This window comes from Phaethon aethereus (assembly GCF_964289735.1).
Source record: "Phaethon aethereus genome assembly, chromosome: 6".
Taxonomy (NCBI): domain Eukaryota; kingdom Metazoa; phylum Chordata; class Aves; order Phaethontiformes; family Phaethontidae; genus Phaethon; species Phaethon aethereus.
Genome location: NC_138580.1, coordinates 19,390,525 through 19,412,873, shown reverse-complemented (window position 1 = coordinate 19,412,873; position 22,349 = coordinate 19,390,525). Strand labels below are relative to the sequence as shown.

The window sequence follows — 22,349 nt, the reverse complement described above, 5'->3', positions numbered from 1 at the left end:
TCAGCTCCTGCCCCACCTTGCCCTGGGGTGCACATCGGACAACAGCAATGCCCAAATACAGCCTCCCTCGATGATACGCAGGTTTTTAGTGCGTATCGCCAGAAAGCACTTCCATTTAACTATATACAGGCAAATGTGGTTTGGTATGTCTCCGTTTTCCCGGTCTGATAGTCTATTGCCTACTGTGGGGGCAGCGGGAAGGCCATAAGGAGGGCAGCTGCAAAAATCGGCATGTTTCCCTCTGAAGTGCATGCCAAATATACGTTGAGACACAGTTATTCTAAAATAGTAAATTAAAAGGTGTAAACAAGAAATTCCAAACAAGAGAAAAACCTCTGAATGGTAATTAATAAGTAAATAGAAAAATCACTGTGCACAAAGTAGAAAATAAGACAATTTTATGGGCTATTTCTTTACTATACAAGTAAGAATTCAGCTAAATTTTAAAAATAATCTTCAACACAAAAAGATGTATCTAGTTTTAAAATATTTGCCTGCCATAATTGTTGCCATTTAAAAAAAAGTAAAAAAAAAATTGAGATAGAAAGAGAACACTTCTGCCCAGACAAAAGAATCAGATCAGCCTAAGTACCATCCGATACTTAAAAAACCCCCAACCAGCCCACTGCCCAACACCCCCAGTCACTCCCCAAACCCAGTTCTTCGGCTTTGCCTGCTTAAAACCAGCCAACCCACCTGCCTTCCTGTGCGTGTTTCCCTCCCTAGTCACTGGAAAGTGTTTTACGTGTCATATTGCAGTTGGGACTCTTTCCATATATTTACGTATATGGACATCTCATTTATGTTTTCTTTTGCAGGAGGGAGGGTTCATATAACCTAGAACAGCCTCTATCACTTCAATGTTTATTTCTCAGAATACTGCAATTTATGACACCACTTGTGAGAGTTGTGCAATTCAGTTACCAGCATAACTGAATTCATTTTCTTAAGGTCAATCGTCTTCTGTGGATATTAGGGTTTGAATAATATTGAAAGGGAGCTGGCAGGGAAATTTCAGCGTTTTGCGTTTTGTACATCCTCCGAATTCAGTGCTACTACAGTTTTCATTGAGGTTTAAAAAAAAAAAAAGAGTATCTGGTAATCAATGGGAGCCAAATTTCATTAGAGAATTGTTGCTGTTCTACCAATTGATATCTCAGTACTTTTACAATGGGTAGAAATAAACCTTTACCGACCCTTTTCCTACACTGTTAATTCCCACCATCCTTTCTCAAAAAAGGCCTTCCAGAACTTAAGACAGGTTTGTAAATGTATTTTTATTATGTTGCAACAATCAAAATATATATGTACTACGGATTTTTTTCCCCCCAAATATTAAATGAAAATGTAATACTTTTTGCACACATTGTGTTCTTGAATGCTTTGGAATCTGTAAAGACCCTGACATAAAGAAACTGAAGCAACTGCACAATTAGAGACTGAAAGGTGTTATAGTGCTGCACTTACATTGCAAATGAAGTCAGATGTCTCCGTTCAATCAAATATAGCCTCAACAGTCTCTGTTTTGTGAGTATTAGAAACAATAAACAAATATACAAAGAAAGCATCACAAACAGTAAATTGGTTATTTAAATACAACTGTATCCAACATAGCAGCTAAACACTGGACAATGTTTGAGGTCATCAGCACATCCACATGCTCTTCTAAATGACGTTTGGGGTCCTGAAATACAAAGGGTGCCATGAGAGAAACTACTGAAAACACATCTCAGACAGATTTCATTTACTTCGGGTCTATTGAAGAGGGTTTTGAGTTAAGGAACACAGGCCAGTAATGCTCCTCAACTTCCCACTCTAAGACCACCTAGCAAATGACTGAATTATGTGAATAAGATTTTATTAGTCCATACTATCACTCAGATAAGTTGAGGACAGGCTTAGGAAGTAAATTTCTATCCAGCATCTGAAGAGTAACCATGACAGCTGTTGAGTTTTAAGGACAACACACAATATGTGGAATTTACTATGCATCTCACTAAGGCCAATATTTTAATCTTAGTTCTGGTACATTGCAATTTGTTTTCAGATCTTTGTACAAATGTGTGTTCTAATCCTGTAAAGACTCAAGCATGATCTAACACAGTCTTTGAATAGTTGACTGCAAGAAAATTAGCATATTTACAGCCATTAAAAAAATGAAAAAAATGCACAAAGCTATGTTCAAGTGTTCTGAAAAATTGAACGTTAGTCCTGAGCAGCGTTCTGAAAATACACATCCCCACACAGTATTACTCAATTGATGTGGGCATTTGTGGGCATCTGCACAGAACAATAAGATTATTTCTGGCTGAAAACCACACTCATGCACTTCTTCAGTTTCTGAATTGAGATTAAGTAATTCATCTCCAAATACTGCAAAACTATCAGGCACATTTAAAAAAACCTCTCTAAACTTTACTGTAGTATTACTGTAGCATTCTTGTGTGTAAAAAAAATTAAAATATGGAAGACAATAATGTGTGGGAATTTTAATCTTTTTTTAAAAAGAGTTATTGTCAAAATAATTGCATAACAACAGTTACATTAAAAAAAACACATGGAAATTACTTAACCATTTTGCAATTTAAAGAAAAGTTAATTTTATCAGGAAAAAATTTCTTTGTAAAGAACTGTATCAGAATAGGTTTTTTTCCCCACAAATGTGTAATGACAAACAACTAGCAAAGCTCAAGTTCTGTTTGAGATGACATCATAACCCTTAAAATATAACCCCTTCTACATGTTTTATTTTATATATATTTATGTATGTGTAGGTGTGCGTAAACTCTATTGTTCTGAATGCCACAGAAATACACAAGTGACTGAACAATAGTGCAGATGTGTTATGACATAGCTGCTCAAAGTTGACATATAAGAGCAATCCAGAATCCTTTAAATTCTTCTGCTGCTACTAGCAATACAATAAATAGTGGTTCTTTTAAGACATACTGGATATTTTTAAAGCTATTTCTTGTTTCCATTGCCCTTCTTGAATTTCAACACATCTTATAAACTTGTTTTGTTCTCCTCTCCCTCACCAAAGCACGTTTCCTCAACCTTTATGTTGAAATCAAATATAGAAAGCGTTTTCTGTCAAGTCTTCCATAAAGACATTATATCCTGACATTGCACAGGGACAGAACTGAGTGGGTGTTTTCAGTTTCAGCTATGGTCCTAAACTGTTTTCCTTCAGCAGCAACACAAAGCAATGCAGCTTACTTGCATACATGTGTATTTGAGCTAAGCACTCTTTAGCCATGATAATGTATAAACAACACTTCCACATTTTTTTCAATTATTACTATTTTTTAAAAGTCTCCACAGTTTTGGCCTCTGTGACACAGACTTGGCTATCTTTACGTCTCTTCTTAGAAAGAAGTTAAAAAAAGGAAAAACCCACCCACAGCAAAAAACTACCAAATCTCAACACTGCTCCTCAGCACGTAACAAATGCACATATAACACGGCTTGCAGATATTCTGTCAATTAGTCAAAAGCCTTGTTCCTTACACAACAACCTTCAACAAAAATAAATTCATTATTTGGAGCATTGAGAATATCTTGCACGTAGAACTAAAATCACCTACGCACACATAAAAAAAATTAGTATTTAGAATGAACGAAGCCTATCATTCCACCTCACTCTAATTCATCACACCTCACCTGCTTGCCAACATTTTTTATTGCCAGCTGTTCAGGTGTCATCTTATCTTCTTCTTCAACAGCCTGTGAAAGAAACACAGAAAAGGTCAGTGTTTCAGATTTCATTTACTTTTTCCCCAAACCACAAGATTCTCAAAATATAATTCTTTTTTTCTTTTTTCTTTTTTTTTTGAGAAAGGGAAAAATCAAACAGCAACACATTTCAGAAAGTCAAAAGGAAAGGTACTTCAGCTTTTCAGCAGACATGATTTTAATTACTAAGTGTTAGTGCAAAGGATCAAGGCAAATACTCATGAATGGTTTTATTGTCGGATATTCACAAAACTGTTTTTAAGCAAAAATCTTAAGTGAGCAGTATCAATAGTTAAAGATAGTTGAAAATAGTTAAACTAGTAAAGCAGAATGAAAAATAATGTTGCCTACATAGTTTCAACTGCTGGAGGTTTGATCTCAATAGATTTTTGTACTGTTCAAGGTCACTTATTTTAATAAATTTTTATAATAGTCTGTTGCCTTCAAACACAGTGTCTTTAGAAAGGACCATTAACCTAACTAGTGAATGAAATACTGAATATTGGTTTTAAGGACTTAGAAGTTAAAAAAATAGCACTCCTCAAGAATGACTGGCATGCTTAGTACTCAGAAGTATTTTTTATAAATATCAACAAGCACTCTTATAAGTGTAAGTGCCAGTATTAAAACAGTACAAATAACTGTGATACCTCTTTCCTACAACACCAATAATAATTTATTTAAAAAGAACATTGAACTGGACTATAGAATGTGTTCTAAATATTTACTATATTTAGAAATATTTAGTAATATTTACTATATTTACTAGATAACTAACCCTTATTCTGCTATACTGGTCAAGTAGTCTTTGACTGAAGGAATGAAGAATACAGTCAACTGCTTACTTTAATCTACAGGAATCTTATATTCTCCTCATTAAGTAAAAACACAAAGTTTATGTGATTACTCACATTTCAAAGCAACACATGTAATTAAATGCTTTGCTAGTTTAGGGCAAAAAGTCATGTGTCAAAGTCTGAAGAGCTAAAGGCAACTTCACATAGAAATGATGCATAGCTGATTAACAAGAAACACAGTCTCCGGAAGGCCATTAAAGCCATACTTGTGCCTAATTTAACCAAATCCCAAGAAACTCTTTGTTGAAAACAGATTATACAAATCAAATAACCACCAAGGTCCAAATGAGTTCCTGCAACAATTGTTTTGTTCTAACAGTCTAGTCCTTTACAAGTCATACTGAATAAAGCTTGTGATGATCAACTTCTTACTTCCGAAATTAAGTAGCAAATTTCTTCTTCATACACACAGCTAGTTACACTATCATTATGGGATACTAATACCTTGTTATAATTCTTAGCTAATTCTAACATCTCCTTCACTACTGTTTCATTGAGTTTGCAATGTTCACTGTAGTCCTGAAGCGTCAAACCTTCCATCCAACTCTTCTTATGCAAATTTAGCAACATCTGCAAAAGAAAACCTCTTTAGAGCATTCATTGTAAAATACATTCCTAATACTATGAAGATTTCTGACAGAAAAACAATTTATAACACTAGGCATGTGTACTGGGTTTGTGCGGCAAGGCTTTGATAGTGGGGGGGAGGGGTGGTGGTGGCTACAGGGGTGGCTTCTGTGAGAAGCTGCTAGAAGCTTCCCCATGTCCAACAGACCCACTGCTGGCCAAGGCTGAGCCAGTCAGTGATGGTGGTAGCACCTCTGGGATAATATAGTTAAGAGGAGGGAAAAAAAACCCGAAAACCTGCACAACTGCAGCCAAAGGGAGGAATGAAGAGAAACAACTCTGCAGACACCAAGGTCAGTGAAGCAGGAGCGGGAGGAAGTGGTCCGGGCACTGGAGCAGAGATTGCCCAGCAGCTCGGGATGAAGACCATGGTGAGGCAGGCTGTCTCCCTGCAGCCCATGGAGCTCCACAGAGGAGCAGATATGCACCTGCAGCCCGCAGAGGACCCCATGCCTAGGCAGGTCGATGCCTAAAGGAGGCTGTGATCCTGTGGGGAACCCAGGATGGAGCAGGCTCCTGGCAGGACCTGTGGACCTGTGAAGAGAGAAGCCCACACTGGAGCAGGGTTGCTGGCAGGACTTGTGACCCCGTTGGGGACCCATGCAGCCTGTTCCTGAAGGACCGCACCCTGTGGAAGGGACCCAGGCTGGAGCAGTTCGTGAAGAACTGCAGCCCGTGGGAAGGACTCATGTTGGAGAAGTTCATGGAGGACCATACCCCATGGGAAGGACCCCACGCTGGAGCAGGGCAGAGTGTGAGGAGTCCTCCCCTTGAGAAGGAAGGAGCGGCAGAGAATGTGTGATGAACTGACCACAACCCACATTCCCCATCCCCCTGTGCCGCTGGGAGGGCGGAGGTAGAGAAACTGGGAGCGAAGTGGAGCCTGGGAAGAGGGGAGGGGTGAGGGGAAGGCATTTTAAGATTTGGTTTTAGTTCTCATTACCCTACTCTGATTTGATTGGTGATAAATTAGTCTGTTTTGCACATGACGGTGATTGGTGAGTGATCTCCTCCTGCCCTTATCTTGGTCCACAACCTTTTTGTTATATTTTCTCTCCCCTGTCCAGCTGAGGAGGGGAGTGACAGAGCAGCTTGGTGGGAACCTGGCATCCAGCCAGGGTCAACCCATCACAGCATGTAATAAAAAAATTACTGAACTTAAAACATTTAAATGCAGGAAATAAAACAATCAGCTATTCTGCCAGAGCAGATGATAGACTTTGCCTAAATTCTTAAAAATCAAACTTCCTGAACCCTAAACATGAAAATGAGGCATGGAAACCAAGGTCACAGTTACTTTGACAGGAATACTTAGTTTTTTCTTTTGTAATTTTTAATTTTTGCTGTGGGTTGAGAATGCACAATCGCATTGTGGGAGAGGTAACAGAAAGCTGAATATTTTAGCTGCCAAATAAGGAATGGTTGAAGCTTCTGGCCTCTGACAAAGTTGAAAAATATTTTAATGTTTGGATTAAATGTATCATGTAGTTATTTAGGCTTCACCAATTACCCTGAACTGTATGGAAGCAGCTGCTGTGGTTGTGATGAAGTAAACTTCAAAAGCAACCAAAGCATGACATGTGTGTTTGTCCTTCTACAAAGTAAACAGCCCTAAAGCCAACATGATAAAGTGATGCAGAGTTTTGATGGTGATAAACATGGGGACTATTAGAAGTATCTGACATGTTTTACTTGACACTCTGATGTAATTCTTGAAAGAGTGAAAGAATAGCTACAACGGCAATTTCCTGATTTTCATGAATAAAGAAAGCATATTTTGTGGATCTTCTGCACACTCGAGGACTGTAGGGAGGGTCCTTTCAGCAAATAGTTTCAGCTTGCGAACATTCACTACAGACATCTTTGAGAACCCATAAGGCCTGTAATTGCTATCACCTGAATCGAAGTGCCTGTTTCATCCTATGTATGGCTTCCAAAGAAACCTGTTTTTGAAACACACGAACTGAGCTGAAAGTTTGTGTCATAATTTGTATTAGCAAGATCTTAGTTACTAACATAAGGAGTTGTAGGCAAACTGCATATGGACAGTTTAGCTAGGCTATTTGGATTTTAAATTATGGTTTGGTGTGATGGGCTCCTAATACATGAAGCATGTAGTCTTCTTACTACAGATGGAGATAACAGATCACCCCTGCCATGAGAGGGGTGTGAGATATGTATGAACCTGCCTTATGAAAGATGTGTGGAGATTGTTGCTGCCTCACAGATTAAAGCTTCCCTAATTCGGTCAAGATTACTACCTTTGCAAGTAGGAGAATAACTTACATATGTAAAGCCATTAAGGAAAATACACACTTGGAACTTCAGAAAGACTGGATTGGCCACACTGTTGTATTTGAACAAAACCAATAACCTCTGGAAGCTTCACAGACATTTCCCAAAAAAGCTGGTTTTGTTGAATCAGTTACTTTTTTCCAGTAACAGTGAGGTCTTGAAAGTCTGATAGAATCCTAAAAAGGGTTATGCACTTCACAAACTCTTTTAAACTCCCTTATTTGCATGCATATTCTTCCATTATTCAAAATGGGGTTTTTAAATTACTTCTAGCCCTCTGAAAGTAAAATTTCAGTGAGCGAACTATTCTGACCATTTCATCGTAAACTCTAACTCCGAGATCAATTTATAACCCTAACAAGGCCATGAATATACATAGGCATAAACGAGGATAGCATCTGTTCTTTCAAGAATTAACTTCTGTAGATGATAAATAAGCTTTTTTCTTTTTTCCTGTTTGTTTTCCTGGCTGAGACTGTCAAGCTAGACTTTACTTGTAACTGAGGAAGTCTGACACAAAAGTAGCTGACAATATTTGTTGTCAGTAACTGAACAATACTTCTGTAAATGCAGGACATCACTACTTTCTGATATTCAGTGAAGTCTTGGGGAGCTCCATTCATACCAAGTGGAAGCACCTGCTGTTAAAGTGATTATAGCCAATAAAAACCTGAGATTCCTTGATCATATGGTCTTCTAGCTTCAGGAATTCCAGGCTGTGAAAACCTAAGGCAGCTAGTATGTCGTTCAGCTTCATCACTGAAAACTCAAAACTTTGCACAAACCTGTGCAGAGAACAGCAGGAGGACTTTCTATGAAACACGTGGACAAAAACATTATCAAACTATTTATATGTGTGTTAGAATGTGGTTTTTGAAGGTTTTATCATCATGACTACATATTAAGTGCTTGCTGGAAGAGAAGCCATCTACTCCAGGAAAGAATGGATATCCATCAGTTGAAATCAGAATATTGCCAGAAATCTTGAATAGTTTGTATAGTGTTCTTTGTCCTCTGACTAAAAGCTAAAACCATTACCTTCTGTTCTAGTTCATTCTTCCTGTAGTTGATGGTGATGGAATAATAATGTCTGTTTAGTCCATGAATTAGTGCCTGTAAAATTCAGGGAAGAGTTTGCATAAAAATTACCCACCATGGAAATAAAGAAATATTAGAAGGAAAAAGTTCATTTAAATAAAGCTATCTTCGAAACATCACTTAAATAAGAAAAAAATCACAAACAAATACACAGAGACTGTAAATAGGTATCAACTAAATATACCTGTTCCTATTTCTATTTCAGTGTTCATTAAACTTGACACTTATACCTTCTATTTCTAAGCCACGGATTTTTTCACACAGTAACAACTATCATAGGAAAAAGTGGTAACTGCCTGCAAACATTTGACCGATACATATGTACAAACATATTTCTCTCAAATCCTTCCTGTCTCAATAAATTCAGTTATCACTTCTATTAAAATATAACGCTCTTTCTGTTACAAAGAAAAGAATGTTGGCTATCTATTTATTTACAACCACTGCCAACATTCCCAAGTACATTCTCTAAGGTACAATACAAACAGAGAGTAGCTGAAGCAGTGATTAAACACATCAGGTATTGGTTAGACTATGTGCATCAAATTAATCTTGGATAGTAAAGCTGATTTTCTTTTTAAGATTTAAACGGGGAAAAAAAGCCTCTCATAATTATGCCCTTTGCACATTTTTCCTTAAACTTGTACATCACAATCTGATCGACTGAGATTAGGTTAAGTGACACCTATATGCACGTATCTTCTGTTTTGCTCATATGTAATGTTTTTTTTTGACATTTATGACTTAAGGGCGAGTTGAATTAATATTTGGGGGTGTAGGGGGTTAAATTCTACAATAAATCCTCATCACAACTAAAATTGTCTATTTTTCAAATAAAATTTTACACATTAAATATATAGTTAGAAATTAGATATGATAATTCATACATAAAATATGGAGAACTAGTGGTAAATATTTCTTATGTTTCAACCATTCCACCTATTTATGTTTCAATATATCCTTTAGAGCTATACAGAATGAATGTGTATTTGCATCTTATGGTACTTAATATTTCATCATTCCAAAATTATCTACATGAAAGCTGAAAAGGTTCTCATATGTACATTTTAAATGTATTTCTTTTGCAAACACATATACAAAGATAGAAAACTACTTGAATGGTTACATTTGTGAGAACCTGCAGTGACAGATAGTCACTACTTGTACCATTTATTATAACCAAAACTGTAAAATGCAGGTTTTTATCATCCATAAAGTAATTTATGATTGAAACTATTAGCAATAAGTAACTTCCACTGCCATTTTCTTATTCCATTCAAAATGATTCCATATGAGGTTTTAGGGTTTGTGTTTAAACTCTGTTGTATATATTTAGGGAGTTTTCTAAAGCTCCTAACATTTGACAGACATCTTTGCCTTCCCCCACTATCCTCTCTTTCCTCTCCCCTTCCAAAAAATCACTCTTTTTTTAAAGAGTGGACAAATCGAAAAGGTAAACAACTGTTCCACTTCAAACCTGAGCACTAGCTGTAGTTTAGCCACTGCAACAGGTTAAATTAAAACCCATAAAACACTTCAAAGCAAAGCTTGTTCTTCACATGTTCTGTTACAAATGGAAACCATTGTTCCAACAAGCCTTACAAATTAGATGCACAAAGAGCAAGTAAAAGAAAGCTGTTGATAAGTGAACACAAGAAATACCACAAAAAAAGGAATTAAGTCAAGCCACATACTATTCTTTTTCCTGAGATTTTAAGGAATGTCTTAAAATCCCTGCTTCTAGCCCAGCTGAAATCAATATTAAGTTTCCTGCTGACCTCAAGGGGGTCAGAATTTTATTCACCAAAAAAGCAAAACAACACTGCAAGAGTCCTTGCAGTTTTAAGATCAGAGTATCATTTTAAACTATGATTTTTAGCTTAGTAATGACATTTGCAACAGCTCACTGCCAACTTGCAAAAAAAAAAAATCCTCTCTAACAACAGAAACCCAAAGCTCCCATGGCCAAAATATGGCATGTTGTAGTGACAGTGATCTTAGAATAATGAAGTTGAAAAATACTACAGGGGTTTGCAAGGGAGATCATTACACATGGTCCAGAAAAGCCCAGTTAGAAGAGCCCTGAAACATGCATGGGCTTGCCTATATCCAATCAAGAGTATTAGCTGCTTATTTCATACTCATTATAGTTCACAGTTTTTACCGATTCAAAAATCAAAAGTAAAAACACAACAATCTCCTGAAGCAGAAGCTCTTTAATTATCTGGGGGTTTTGGTTAGCATTTTTATAAACAGTAAAGGGTTTCAATGCATTAGTAATAAATAACAACTGATCTTTTGGAAGATAGGGGTATGGTGATCTTGTAACTCCCAAAGGATGGCTCTCTTACAGCAGAAGTTTTGCCCTTATTCCAATTCTACTATGACCAGTGTATGGTCTTTTTCTTGCATGTTCATCTAGCAAATATAACTTTTATTGTTCAAGTAACAGATCAAAAGAGCAGGAATTAGGCTTTGTAGTTGCAAATACACATTTGCCTCACAGATAACTACAAAATGTACAGTATGGGAAGAAAATTTCTGGAAAGAAAAAAGAGGAAAAAACATCGATGCAGAAGAATTACGTAGGTAAAAGCATTAATCACTCCAGGGATACTTGTTTCAGGACAGAAACTGTTTCTCAGGATTAAAGTCTGCTTCATTGAAGATCAACATTTTTGTCTTACTAGTGAAAGTCAACTTCAGAAACCAAACTTTGAATATTTAAGTTTCACAAACACTTGCAAAGAAATATTAGACAACATACTCAAAAGAAACGTTACAGTTGAAGCCAAACACCTTATTTAGCCATTGAATCTCTTACTCCACTTTTTTCAGCAAATTATTATATAAAAATCAGAGATTATGTAAGACACCATACGTTAAACCTACATTACATATTAAACAAGAACCTATATAAGCATACAGTAGAACAAAAAAATTATTAATGAAGAGGGAACTTTTTCCATAATTTGGTTCAGAATAATTTATCTTTAGAAAAGCTAAGATGTTAATGAGCAGCAGTTTTTAAATTTTAAAATAAGTACTGAAAACAGTACCTATCTTGCATCACATGGTATGACATCAATTGTCACTTTTAAAAGTTTGTATTTCCATAAATCTGTACTTTAACCTTTCCAGTATATACTTACACATGTATTCACACTTAGGTAGCTAATTTAGGGCTCAATTTTAAACCCTTCACATATATAACCCCATTGATGAATCACATCAATTATAAATACATGCAGAAAAATTCTAAAGAGAACAATAAACAATTTGTAGCTTACTGTTTTTAGGTACCTTCCCCCAAAATTGCTGAATAAATCTTGCAATTTACAGGACTAGCAACAGTGGGTTTACCTGGATAGATGGCTTGTTTAAGTGACCCAGATTTGAAGTTGTTTGTCTTGGTTCATGTCCCAAGACCATCATATTAGCATTGATCAATCTGAAGGCATCAATAACAACCTGTAAAAACAAGATGTCAAGTCAATTCTTCTTAGAAAATGCAACTAATAGTGCCAAGCAACAGTGGACAAGGCACAATCAACTCTCATCTGGTTTTGGCCTTTATCCAGAAAATCATTTAATTATAATATTAATAAAAAAGAGCCTCCTGCTGGCTATGCTATCAGCACACTACACTACCTTGTATTGTAAGGTGACACCAATTATTACCTTTTCCATGGAGCTGTAAGTTTTATATACATGATACCATCATATAACATTGAATTTTTATGTACGCTTACTCTAAGCTTCAAAGGTATGCATATGTTTGTCACCTAAATCTTACCCAATCAAAATGAATGACAGAAAGAGACTAAAACTGAAAGTGAGCACAAGCTAAGGGACCGAGTCTAAAGCCCAGTCCTGTCACATCAATTATACTACCACAATACTTGAAATGACAACAAAATTATAGCCAGCGAGGAACTTGCCCCATGTATTCCCTTCTAGTCAGATGCTTTTTGCTTCTTGTGACTACGAAAGGGTCTATAAACTGTCTGATGGATTAAAAAGTCCTTGTCAGTGTCACGCTCAGGGGTAAAAAATAGATTAAAAGAAAACCAAGGTCATTTATGATTTAAAGGTACGTGGTAGGTAGTATTCAGTGTCATTTCATAGCAAATAAAGTAAAACCATCACTGATTTTTATTCTGTCCTGTGCTGAATTTGTCTATGAAAAAATCTGTGCAAATAGAATTTCATGGCCCCATACAATAAAACCCACATCCCTATCCAACACCTACGTGAGGTGAAACAGAACTGAGAACATACCAACACCACACTCAAACCCACTCTTCCTGGGTACTACCATTTCAGATCCGTAATTGCAAGACAACATTTCTCATTTAGGCCCCAATCTTTTAATGGACCAGTACACGTACAGCCTTGTACGTCCACAGAAATAGTACCAGGCATACTTTGCAGGCATCTTGTTATTCTAGTTTATTAAACTAATGTTTAAATCTCCTTTTAACAGCTTTTCTACAATCATTTTTTTTCTCTTCCTCTACATACTATGAGTTGGACAACAACAGATGCATTCACATGTCTGGTTTAGTATTTTGAGGAATTCGACCCAAACCAAACCTTTTGTGTTGAACAAGCAAGAAATCAACGACTGTCACTGAAAGTCCACAGAGAAAGCAACCCGAGTCTCCCACCTTGTTCTAGCATCTTCCTCTCCATTTACACAAATAGTAACAACTAAATACAGATGCAATTTATTAGGAGTAAAATATAAAGATTGAGGTAATTCACGTGGAAATAAAATTAATTGGTAAGTATTTACAACAAAAAATTATAGAAGTGTAAACAGAAAAAGCCTAATAACCTGTCACCTGTTGTATTTACTTTTGAGACCAAACTCTTGCAGTCATGTTGAGTGACTCAGTGCCACTAAGGGCTATTGCCTGGACTCTCACCTGACTGGCCAGATCCATCTGTATATGTCGTGTCTTAAAACCACATGCAGAAAGTGTAAAAAAAAAAAAATCTTCTTTATTAAAATGTTATGACCCAATTAAAGTGAGTTAACAGTGACAATTTTTTCTGAACAGTAATAAAACCAAAACACAATTCAGATTTAATATGCAGAAGCATGCCATCTGACACTAATGCTAAAAAAAAGGAATTACATTTCAAATAACTTAATTCTTAAAAAGATCTGAAACGGTGTCTATATATCTATACATTCTTTGTGGTAACATACAAAATAATTGTATTTTTTCCTTTTTCATCCTTACCGGATTTTTTCTCTATCTCAAAACACTTGTGACAAGCTTTTGTACGTGTCTGTCTGTGTTCCATTTTAACCAGATGCTCTCATTTATGAACACCTGGAAATGCCCAACCACAACAAACAGACAGTATAAATTAAAAAGTCAAGCAAAGCAAAAAAATTCCACACCACAGGTTCTCCAGAGACTAGCTAGATAAGGGGGTAAAAAAACCAAGCAAGTAAAAATTTACCCTGAGGAGCAAGAAACATGAACTTGGCAGTATACTATAATCACAAGGAGCTGTTTTATAACTTACTAACAGCCGTGCTTCTAGATTTGAGTTTATCTGAGAACTTCACCAGAAAAAGTTGAGCTTATCCAAGAGCAAATGGTACTGTCCAGCATGGATTTGTTTTGGGACTTGGGTCATGTAAAGTAAAATAACCAACCAAAATAAAAAACTAATTAAACTTGTTTTTGATAATTAACATTTCAGTTTGTGTTCTCAAGGTTATGTTTGAAAAATTTTAGATTAAAATATGAGAAGTAGCTGCTAAAATATTTCTAAGCAATACTGAATACTACTCTAGCATCTTAATTCTGACCAGAAGTAATTTTTGTTATGTTTCATGTACTACCTCCATGGGAAAAGGACTGCCTGCTCTGTCTGTTCTCCTGAAGGAATGAAATGCGAATATTGCATAAGTAGAACAAATATCATTCTAACAGAAAGTAGTATGTAATATTAAAATAAAAAATACAAGCTTTAAACATGGATAATATTGCAATTTCTACAATGTCAGGGTACAAAAAGTATACATGTGAGTATTTCTCGTCTCAGTTGCACTGTGATAACCAATGGTAACTAAATACTTTAACTACACTAAGATTAAAGGAATTTGCTGCTATCACTATAGCAACCATCTTAAAGAAACTAACATGCTCAACAACCTAGAGGCTAAATTTAGACCTAATACGCAATAAAAACATAAATACAACAATAAATCCTACATATTAATTTCCATGAAATGTAATTGCTTTTTTTTTTTCCCCCACAGCAAGCAAAAATCAGTCCCTACGTTAGAGGATTATATGAAAATAAATAGACTCATTAATGTCCAGTGTGCTAATGAGCAATGGGTGAAGTAGGTGTTAATTATGCCACAGTAAGATTCAAGAAAAAAGCCCTAGTGAGCACTTGGAGGTGTGCACAAGCTGAAGTCTCCTCTCTACATTTGTGTATTTTGAAGTACAGCATGACGCAACCAGATGACAGCAACATGGTCACCCCGTATTCTATGATGGAAACTTTAGACACAGTATTTTAAACAAAGAACCTCTAAGGATTAATTAAAAGCAGCACAAAAAACCACTCGGTTACTTAGATTTTTGTTGCAAGAAGTCAGTATTTCTCATCCAAAAATGTTAAGCTTTCGTTGTACTTGTATTATCTAATGCAGCGTGCACGGTTTTAGTAAAAACCACAGTTTCCAAGCTTCACGCTAAATTTCCTTTTTGAAAAGACATAAAAGTTAAACCAAAGTCTATGCCACTGGGATATTTTCCAGAAATATGAAGGTAGATTTTTTTTTAAATGCACTTCCATAGTATAACTCTTTCACCACTCTGACCATTTAATTTTTCCTAGTACAAGTGTCTTCAGACTTTTCAGAGGTCATTTCAACAGCAGACAGCTTATAACAAAACCATTAGCAGTTTGGCTAGCTTAAGGAAACCTCTTACTTTCCTTTTTTTGTTTATTATCACTGCATGAATCTGCAGCATATGAGAGTTTATAATTTCTCAGGCTTGTTAAATTCATGTTAAAGGTCTGTTTTCTTGTTGAATAAATTTTGTTCATATAATGCTGCCTATTTCATATACTGAGTCTTTAATAGCACCTTTGGTCTATGCGCAACTCACAGATCAAAACAGAGGACTAAAATAGGGGTTGATGATGCTATTTACATGTGTGATTCCTGCTGTCTTCTTGTTAGTAGCTTTAATATAATAGAAGACCTTGTCTGTTTTGTAATTAACACATCTTTACTGGAGAGATATTTGGAAGTGATTGCTGTGAATATACTGGTTAGTAAAATAAACACAATCACACACCACTTTCTGTTATCAGACAAATTTGTGAATTGTACACATTATACTCCAGATCAACAAACTGTGATATAACAGCCAAGTAGAAGACACATTTATATAACCCTTTATTTTTCTGAAAATATGTATTCAATCTGACCTTGCAAATATAATTAGCTTGTGGGATGTGTGGATTTCAGTACCATGGATGCTTTACTAATTGCAGCTCTTGGAAATAGATACTAAATATTTGGAAGCTGCCAATACAAAATAAAAACTGCATCTTTTTGTACATCTGTCTTAGCCTCAAAAAGCATAATAATCTAGAAAACAATAAATATATGGCATTTTTTAAGCATTTCCCCTGGGTCAACAACCCACAGTAGAGCCCGCATAATGTATCTTTCGAAACAATTTACAATTATCTTCACTGTACTTAATAAATTTGAGGATAGCTATAATTAATATGATTCATAGTTATTCACAAGCTAAGACAAGCGCTGGACTCAATTGCTAACTAGATAAAAATCTGGCTTTCTATAGTCTGCACATAATTATTAAAAATAATGGCTTAATTAAAATTTAGGATGCTTAATAGCAAAACTTATTTTAGCTTCTGAGAGTGTGAATGCCATCCATATATATTACCACTTCTAAAACAGTCTTCATAACCTTGTGGGGTATTTTTTACCAAAAAAAAAAAAAAAGGCTAATTTCGAGAGTACTTTACACTCATTCTTGTTTGTGTTAAATCCCTCCAATACAAAATTTACAAACAATATTGAAAGAAACAGGCTTGTTTTGCAAGACCTACTATATTTTAGTTGTAAACATCAGTTAGAAATAAGTTAGCCTTTTTTGTTTAAATTAAAAACATTTCTAACATCAATATTTTTTCCAGTGAAGAATCTATGACATACGGTGACTATCTTTAAAAAATTTATTGTATCCTTGGAATTCAAATAGCAATGCATGGTTTATGCCATATGTTTATGAACAAACATACCAGTGCTTAAAGACAACTCTGGGAAGGATGTAATGTGGTTATGCCAGGTGCGGAAAAAGAAGTAATGTCCCATCTAAAATCTCTTTTATCACCTGCAACTGACCTGTTAACAACTGCTTAGTTTCCTTCTAGATTCTTTAAAAATGAAATGGAACATGTGACCCAAGAAGTGCAGCTTGGGTTTATGACCATTTCGTTATTTATGCTGCCATGCACTGTTAGACAACTACAAGTAAAGAACATCTTCTGTCCCCTGTAAGCCCACAACATAAAAAATTCAAAGAAATTTTACTTTTTATGCCATTTCCAATGAAAAGCACTAAGAACTGAAACTGACTCATGCCAAGTACATATCACTGAATTGCTGTGATTGTGAGTTTGAAGTTTGCAACATGGAAATTATTTATAAAATGTCAATTTTAGCTCTGGAAAATATATTCCTAGGAGTACGTGCATTTTCCTTCTCTACCCTTAGAGAATTGCTTACTTGTGGTCAAATCCGCAGTACAACTTGAATATCCATACTGGGAGGGGAGAGAACTACAGTATAATACATTTATCTTGACAAGTGAGGGCATGCATCCATTACTCCCAAGTAGCAAAGCTACAAGTTTTAAAGCTATATGCCTTAATGAAGATAAATGGACTATTCTACATCCACCATGGCAAAAGGAAATTAAACATTTAATACTTTCCAACAAAAAGTCTTCTTGGAACTTTTTTTGTTTTAAGGGAAGGCATGAACTGAAGTAACCTATGTAAGTGGTTTAGCATGTAAACATACATTGCTTAGTTAAATCACAGCAAGCCCAAAGGACATTGCATAACAAATTTTAGCATTGATATTAACAGTTTTGGCACCTCATTAAAAAAATAAGGAAGGAAAACAGGCAGAATGTTATTCTGAGTATGTGCAACTACTATAAAAAATGCTGGTTTTCAAAAAACACAAACCAGTGGTATAGTGGCAGTAATAAAACAATTCAATACTTTGTAGTTTACGCCTAGGTTTAGAAAAACACATCCTGGGCTGGATAACACTGAGTGGCCTACACTGTAGTACAGATGCAATTCATCTCTTACTAATGTGATTCTTTAGGAAAGAACAGTCTTCATCAAATCAACAGTAATTAAACCCAGCACAAACATATTTACTGCCTTTTTCTCCAAATCAGGCTCTATCCAAACTCAGTTCTTGCCTAGATCAAAGTAGGATGTTTCCATCTCCAATATACAGGTTACTGCACCAAATGCTCCATTCAGTCAATGTTAAGAAATACCACAGTACTATAAGAATATCTAAATGTATTAGGTATTGTACAAAACATACAGAAGTGTACCCTTGACATTTCAACCAAAATTACACATTGTAAAGTTATTTTCTCTATTTTAGAATTTTTCCCTTTACAATAGAAAGGTGTTAGCAAGTCCAGTTCTAATAATGAAAGTCGTTCCAGGCATAAAAGATTCTGACATAAAATTGTAGGTATCAATAAAATATTTAAAATATATTTTCTGGTAAAATATTATCTGCATAATAATTCACAATAAGCAAACATGTCTCCAAAGCAGTAGCGACAATATAGTTAATTTACTGTTTTGTTTATTTGTTTTTAATTAATACTTTCAAGCTGTTCCCTAATGACTGTTGAATTCACTTGTGTCTGGGGAATATTTATTAAAGTAAAGGTTATTAAGACAAATGCATGAAGTGGGGACAGGGAGCTTGGTATATAAAGAAAATCTTGTTAGGTGGCTCCAGTCTACTTAAAAGTTCTCACAAACTTAATTCTTAAATGGGCTATTTAAAATTTCAGGCATTATACTCATCTCTCCACACATGTCATCTTAAGAATTGCATTTTTCTGCTGCCTTAGAAAACAGTCACCATCTCCCCCAATCCTGTGGTTAATTCAAACAAACAAGGGAAAAGGACAGGTTCAAAGGAAAAATAACGGCACTCTGATAAACGACTGGAGGTCTGAAAACATGCAGTCTTTCAGAAAACTAGTGTTAGACTTACGTTCAGCTGAAGAAAACTCCTGAGGATAGAAGGTATTTCCAACATTCAGAAAGTAATTATTAAATCTCTATCTGCTTTTGGTTTCACTCTTTTCGTTCATTCATATTTGTCTTGATAAATTGGGAGGATTTGCAGCACAGAAACTGTCTCAGAAAAGGAGTTCAGCTGCCTTTCCCCACATATGCCACCAAGCTGATAGTGTACTGTATAGAAAATTTAATCTGCTATTTTTACATTCCAGCTTAGAAGAGATCAAAACTATTTGCAAATTACTATTCTTATGGTCAGTGCTCAAAATGACCACCTATTACTCTGAAGAGTTAAAAACTGAAATCCGATATTAATAAAACCATATGTCTCATACACAAGTAGTTACACACAGGTTGTCACCTAGATTTAGAAATACCAATGGGCAAAAAAAGAGGAAGAGGAGTGTTTTATGGAAGAGGTCACCCTAACAGTCATCCAGCAAATGAAGAACAAATGATCAGCCATATGATCTATCGGTTTCACAGTGTCATTTTATCCTATGCCCACATAAGTTTTTGTCCATGTTGAAAACCAGACAAAATCTCATTAGCACAATAAGAATTTAAAACATGCTGTAATACTACAAAATTTCGAAGTACAGTATTTGAGCCATCACAATTTTACAATAGGCACAGAATGCTTTGTCATTCTAAATAGAAATCTGAATATTTAAAGATATTATTTTTCTTTGTTAACAGCTCAAAAGGACTTTGAGACCTTCACCTTGCTCAAGATGACCTTGGCTTTGGACAGACACAACTTTGCTATGAACCTCCAGCAGCAACTCAGCTAAGCTCTCTTCTCCTCAGCTCTTCATTTGTACAAGGAGGATAAACCAGCATCTCTCCTTCTCTCTCTAGATAATGGCTGTTAGGACAAATAATACTTTTTTTTTTAAACATACAGTATAACTGTCTCTCTTTGGGATTTCTAAGAGCATGATAGGAATAAATTTTTTTCACACTTTATCATTTGTTCTTTTACTCATTTTTAAAGTTAATCACATTTGTTCCTCCTTTTAGAATAAAATTCGAAAGATCTCATAAATTGAACAAAAGAAAGCAATTTACGACTTCCACTGAAAAGAAGCTGCTTGAACAAAATGGTTTTAGACTACAGCCCACACTCTGGCTACCCTTTGAAGTATCAAACCTTCCAATGGCACAAGAGGTTACTCATACCACAGAACAAGGTTCTTCACTGATGTGTGTGGCAGGAAACAGTAGTAATAAACTGAAATGGGGAGCTGCTGACTGTACACAAGGGGAAAAATAAACAACCGCAAGAATAATAAAGTATTGGAACAGTTATTCCCATGAGGCTGTTGCATCTCAAGACTCGAGCGGACAAAACTCTAAGCAAGCTGATCTGAACTCTGCGTTGACACTGTGCTCTGCACAAAGTCAGACTAGATGATCTCCTGAGATCATTTACCATGGGAACTTTTTTGATTTACCTGGCTACCCAAACACACAGTTTTTTGTCATTGTTTATCCTTTGAATGAGATTCAGATTAGGATAAGATAGCAGAGCAAAAACCCCTTTTATGAAAGTGGCAGGATATGGTTTAAGCACAAGATTAAGATGCATAGCATATTTGGTTTTATCTGTCAGGAGGTGATTAACATGCAAAGTAGAATTCATTAAAAGCTATCGCAAAGACAAGTCTTTTCCTCAGCAAACAATTAAAGAAAAGATTTTTGCCATAAACCAACAGATATTCCTATGGACTTCTGAAAATTTTTGAGATTTTACCAATCCCTTTGCCAACAATTATTAATCACAGGAAACCAATGAACTGCCTCAGAAAAACTAACCATTTTACATGGTGACTTTTTTTTAATAATAAAGATTTAAAGTTTAAAACAGTTCAAAAAAGAAATACCACGTTTTTCTTTATTTAACAAATATGAGCACACTCAGTAAGCTAGTGCTTGTGGAGTTAAAGATACTATGCTACAGTGGGTTTAGTGGTTATATTTTCCTTCAGAGGTAAGGAACAGCTGCTAAGTTAAGGTCCAAAAAATATTTAACATTTGGCAAAAGTATATAGTTCTCTGTACAGGCATTTCAAAATGTATGTTGGAAATAAATATGAAGTGTCAATATTTAGCTTTATTCCAGATCTTTAATGAAATTACTGCTTCTGTGGAATATTCTAAATATGTATTACAACTTCTATTGCACAGACTGGAAAACTGGAGAGGGTAAAAGAAAGGTTTATTAGTACGTACAAGATGAAGCAACAGCTAGCCAGGATGCCCCACTGGCCATATTTTAGCACGTTTACTTTGACTTATTCATAGAAATGAATTAAAAAAAAAAAGCCAAAACATAAAGCTTTTTCTCTCTGCATTCTGATAAGCCGACTTTCAGTTAAAATTCACTGATCTGTTGCAAGTTTATTTTACAGACAGCTAGAACATTATTAGCTTAAAAACTGCAGTATATGGTACAGCCATGAAAAAGTATACATACATATTCTTGCACACACAGTAAAGTAGTAAGATCAGTATTTAGAATTACTTGTGCGTCATGTGTCCTACTATATTCATGTAGTAACATCCTAGTCCTAAAATGGTCATTAAAGCAGTTGGCTTTTAATCCACAGAACTATATGAAGGTTCTATTTTTATATAAGGATTTTATACGACTTATTTTTGCTCATTGGCTTTAAGAAGACATAAAATTACTTTGGTTTTTTTTTTTTTTTTTTTTTTTAAACCAATGAGGATTATATGTATTCTTACCTTTAAATTGCAATCATACACCCCTGTCCTACTACGTGTTTGGAACACATGTATCCAGATGAGGACAGCTAACAAAGAAGTTAACAAGTTTTCGCTTCCTACCAGTGACAGGGCAAACTGCTTTTTAGTGCTTTAGCTAGCCAAGGTGAACCTGAAGCTCCTCATCAGAATTCATTTCAACTGCCTGACACATGAAAATAACCTCTGCCCTGGTTATTCTTCACTAGCACAACCATAACTGCTTCACTGACTATAAGCCATAGCAATTTATATGGGCATGGACCTGCCCTGAGGCAGGTTTAAAATTAGCTAATGTGTTATTTTGGACTTTGTTTTTAAATACATCTAATCTCAGTCAAAACACACCATATTAAAATCTTCCATGCCACATGTTCACTGTAATTTTTTGCCAGACAGTTATGTTAGCAAAAGGTATAATGAGTAATGATCTTGGGATTCGCATAGCTACATACACGAGCAAAAGTCCACCAGCGTAGTGGCTACTACGCCAGCAGAATTACCTCTGCAAGAAGTTCTTTTGCTGGTGCTGAGAAAAAGCAGATACTTCCCTGAAATAAGCTTAGCTCAAGTTGTGGAACACATGAAGAGGCA

General features: G+C 35.5%; 1 protein-coding gene across 1 annotated transcript in view; it reads right to left on the bottom strand.

Moving 5' to 3' along the window:
* Positions 1-1,585: 1,585 nt before the first annotated feature.
* Positions 1,586-22,349, bottom strand: part of PSMD14 (proteasome 26S subunit, non-ATPase 14) — a gene marked incomplete at both ends in the record, with an annotated part of 39,717 nt that continues 18,953 nt past the window's right edge. The window contains 5 exons of the mRNA XM_082001456.1: positions 1,586-1,684; positions 3,664-3,726; positions 5,037-5,162; positions 8,553-8,627; positions 11,976-12,083. Of these exons, the coding sequence (XP_081857582.1) occupies positions 1,586-1,684; positions 3,664-3,726; positions 5,037-5,162; positions 8,553-8,627; positions 11,976-12,083 (471 nt within the window). The remainder of the gene's footprint in view (positions 1,685-3,663; positions 3,727-5,036; positions 5,163-8,552; positions 8,628-11,975; positions 12,084-22,349) is intronic.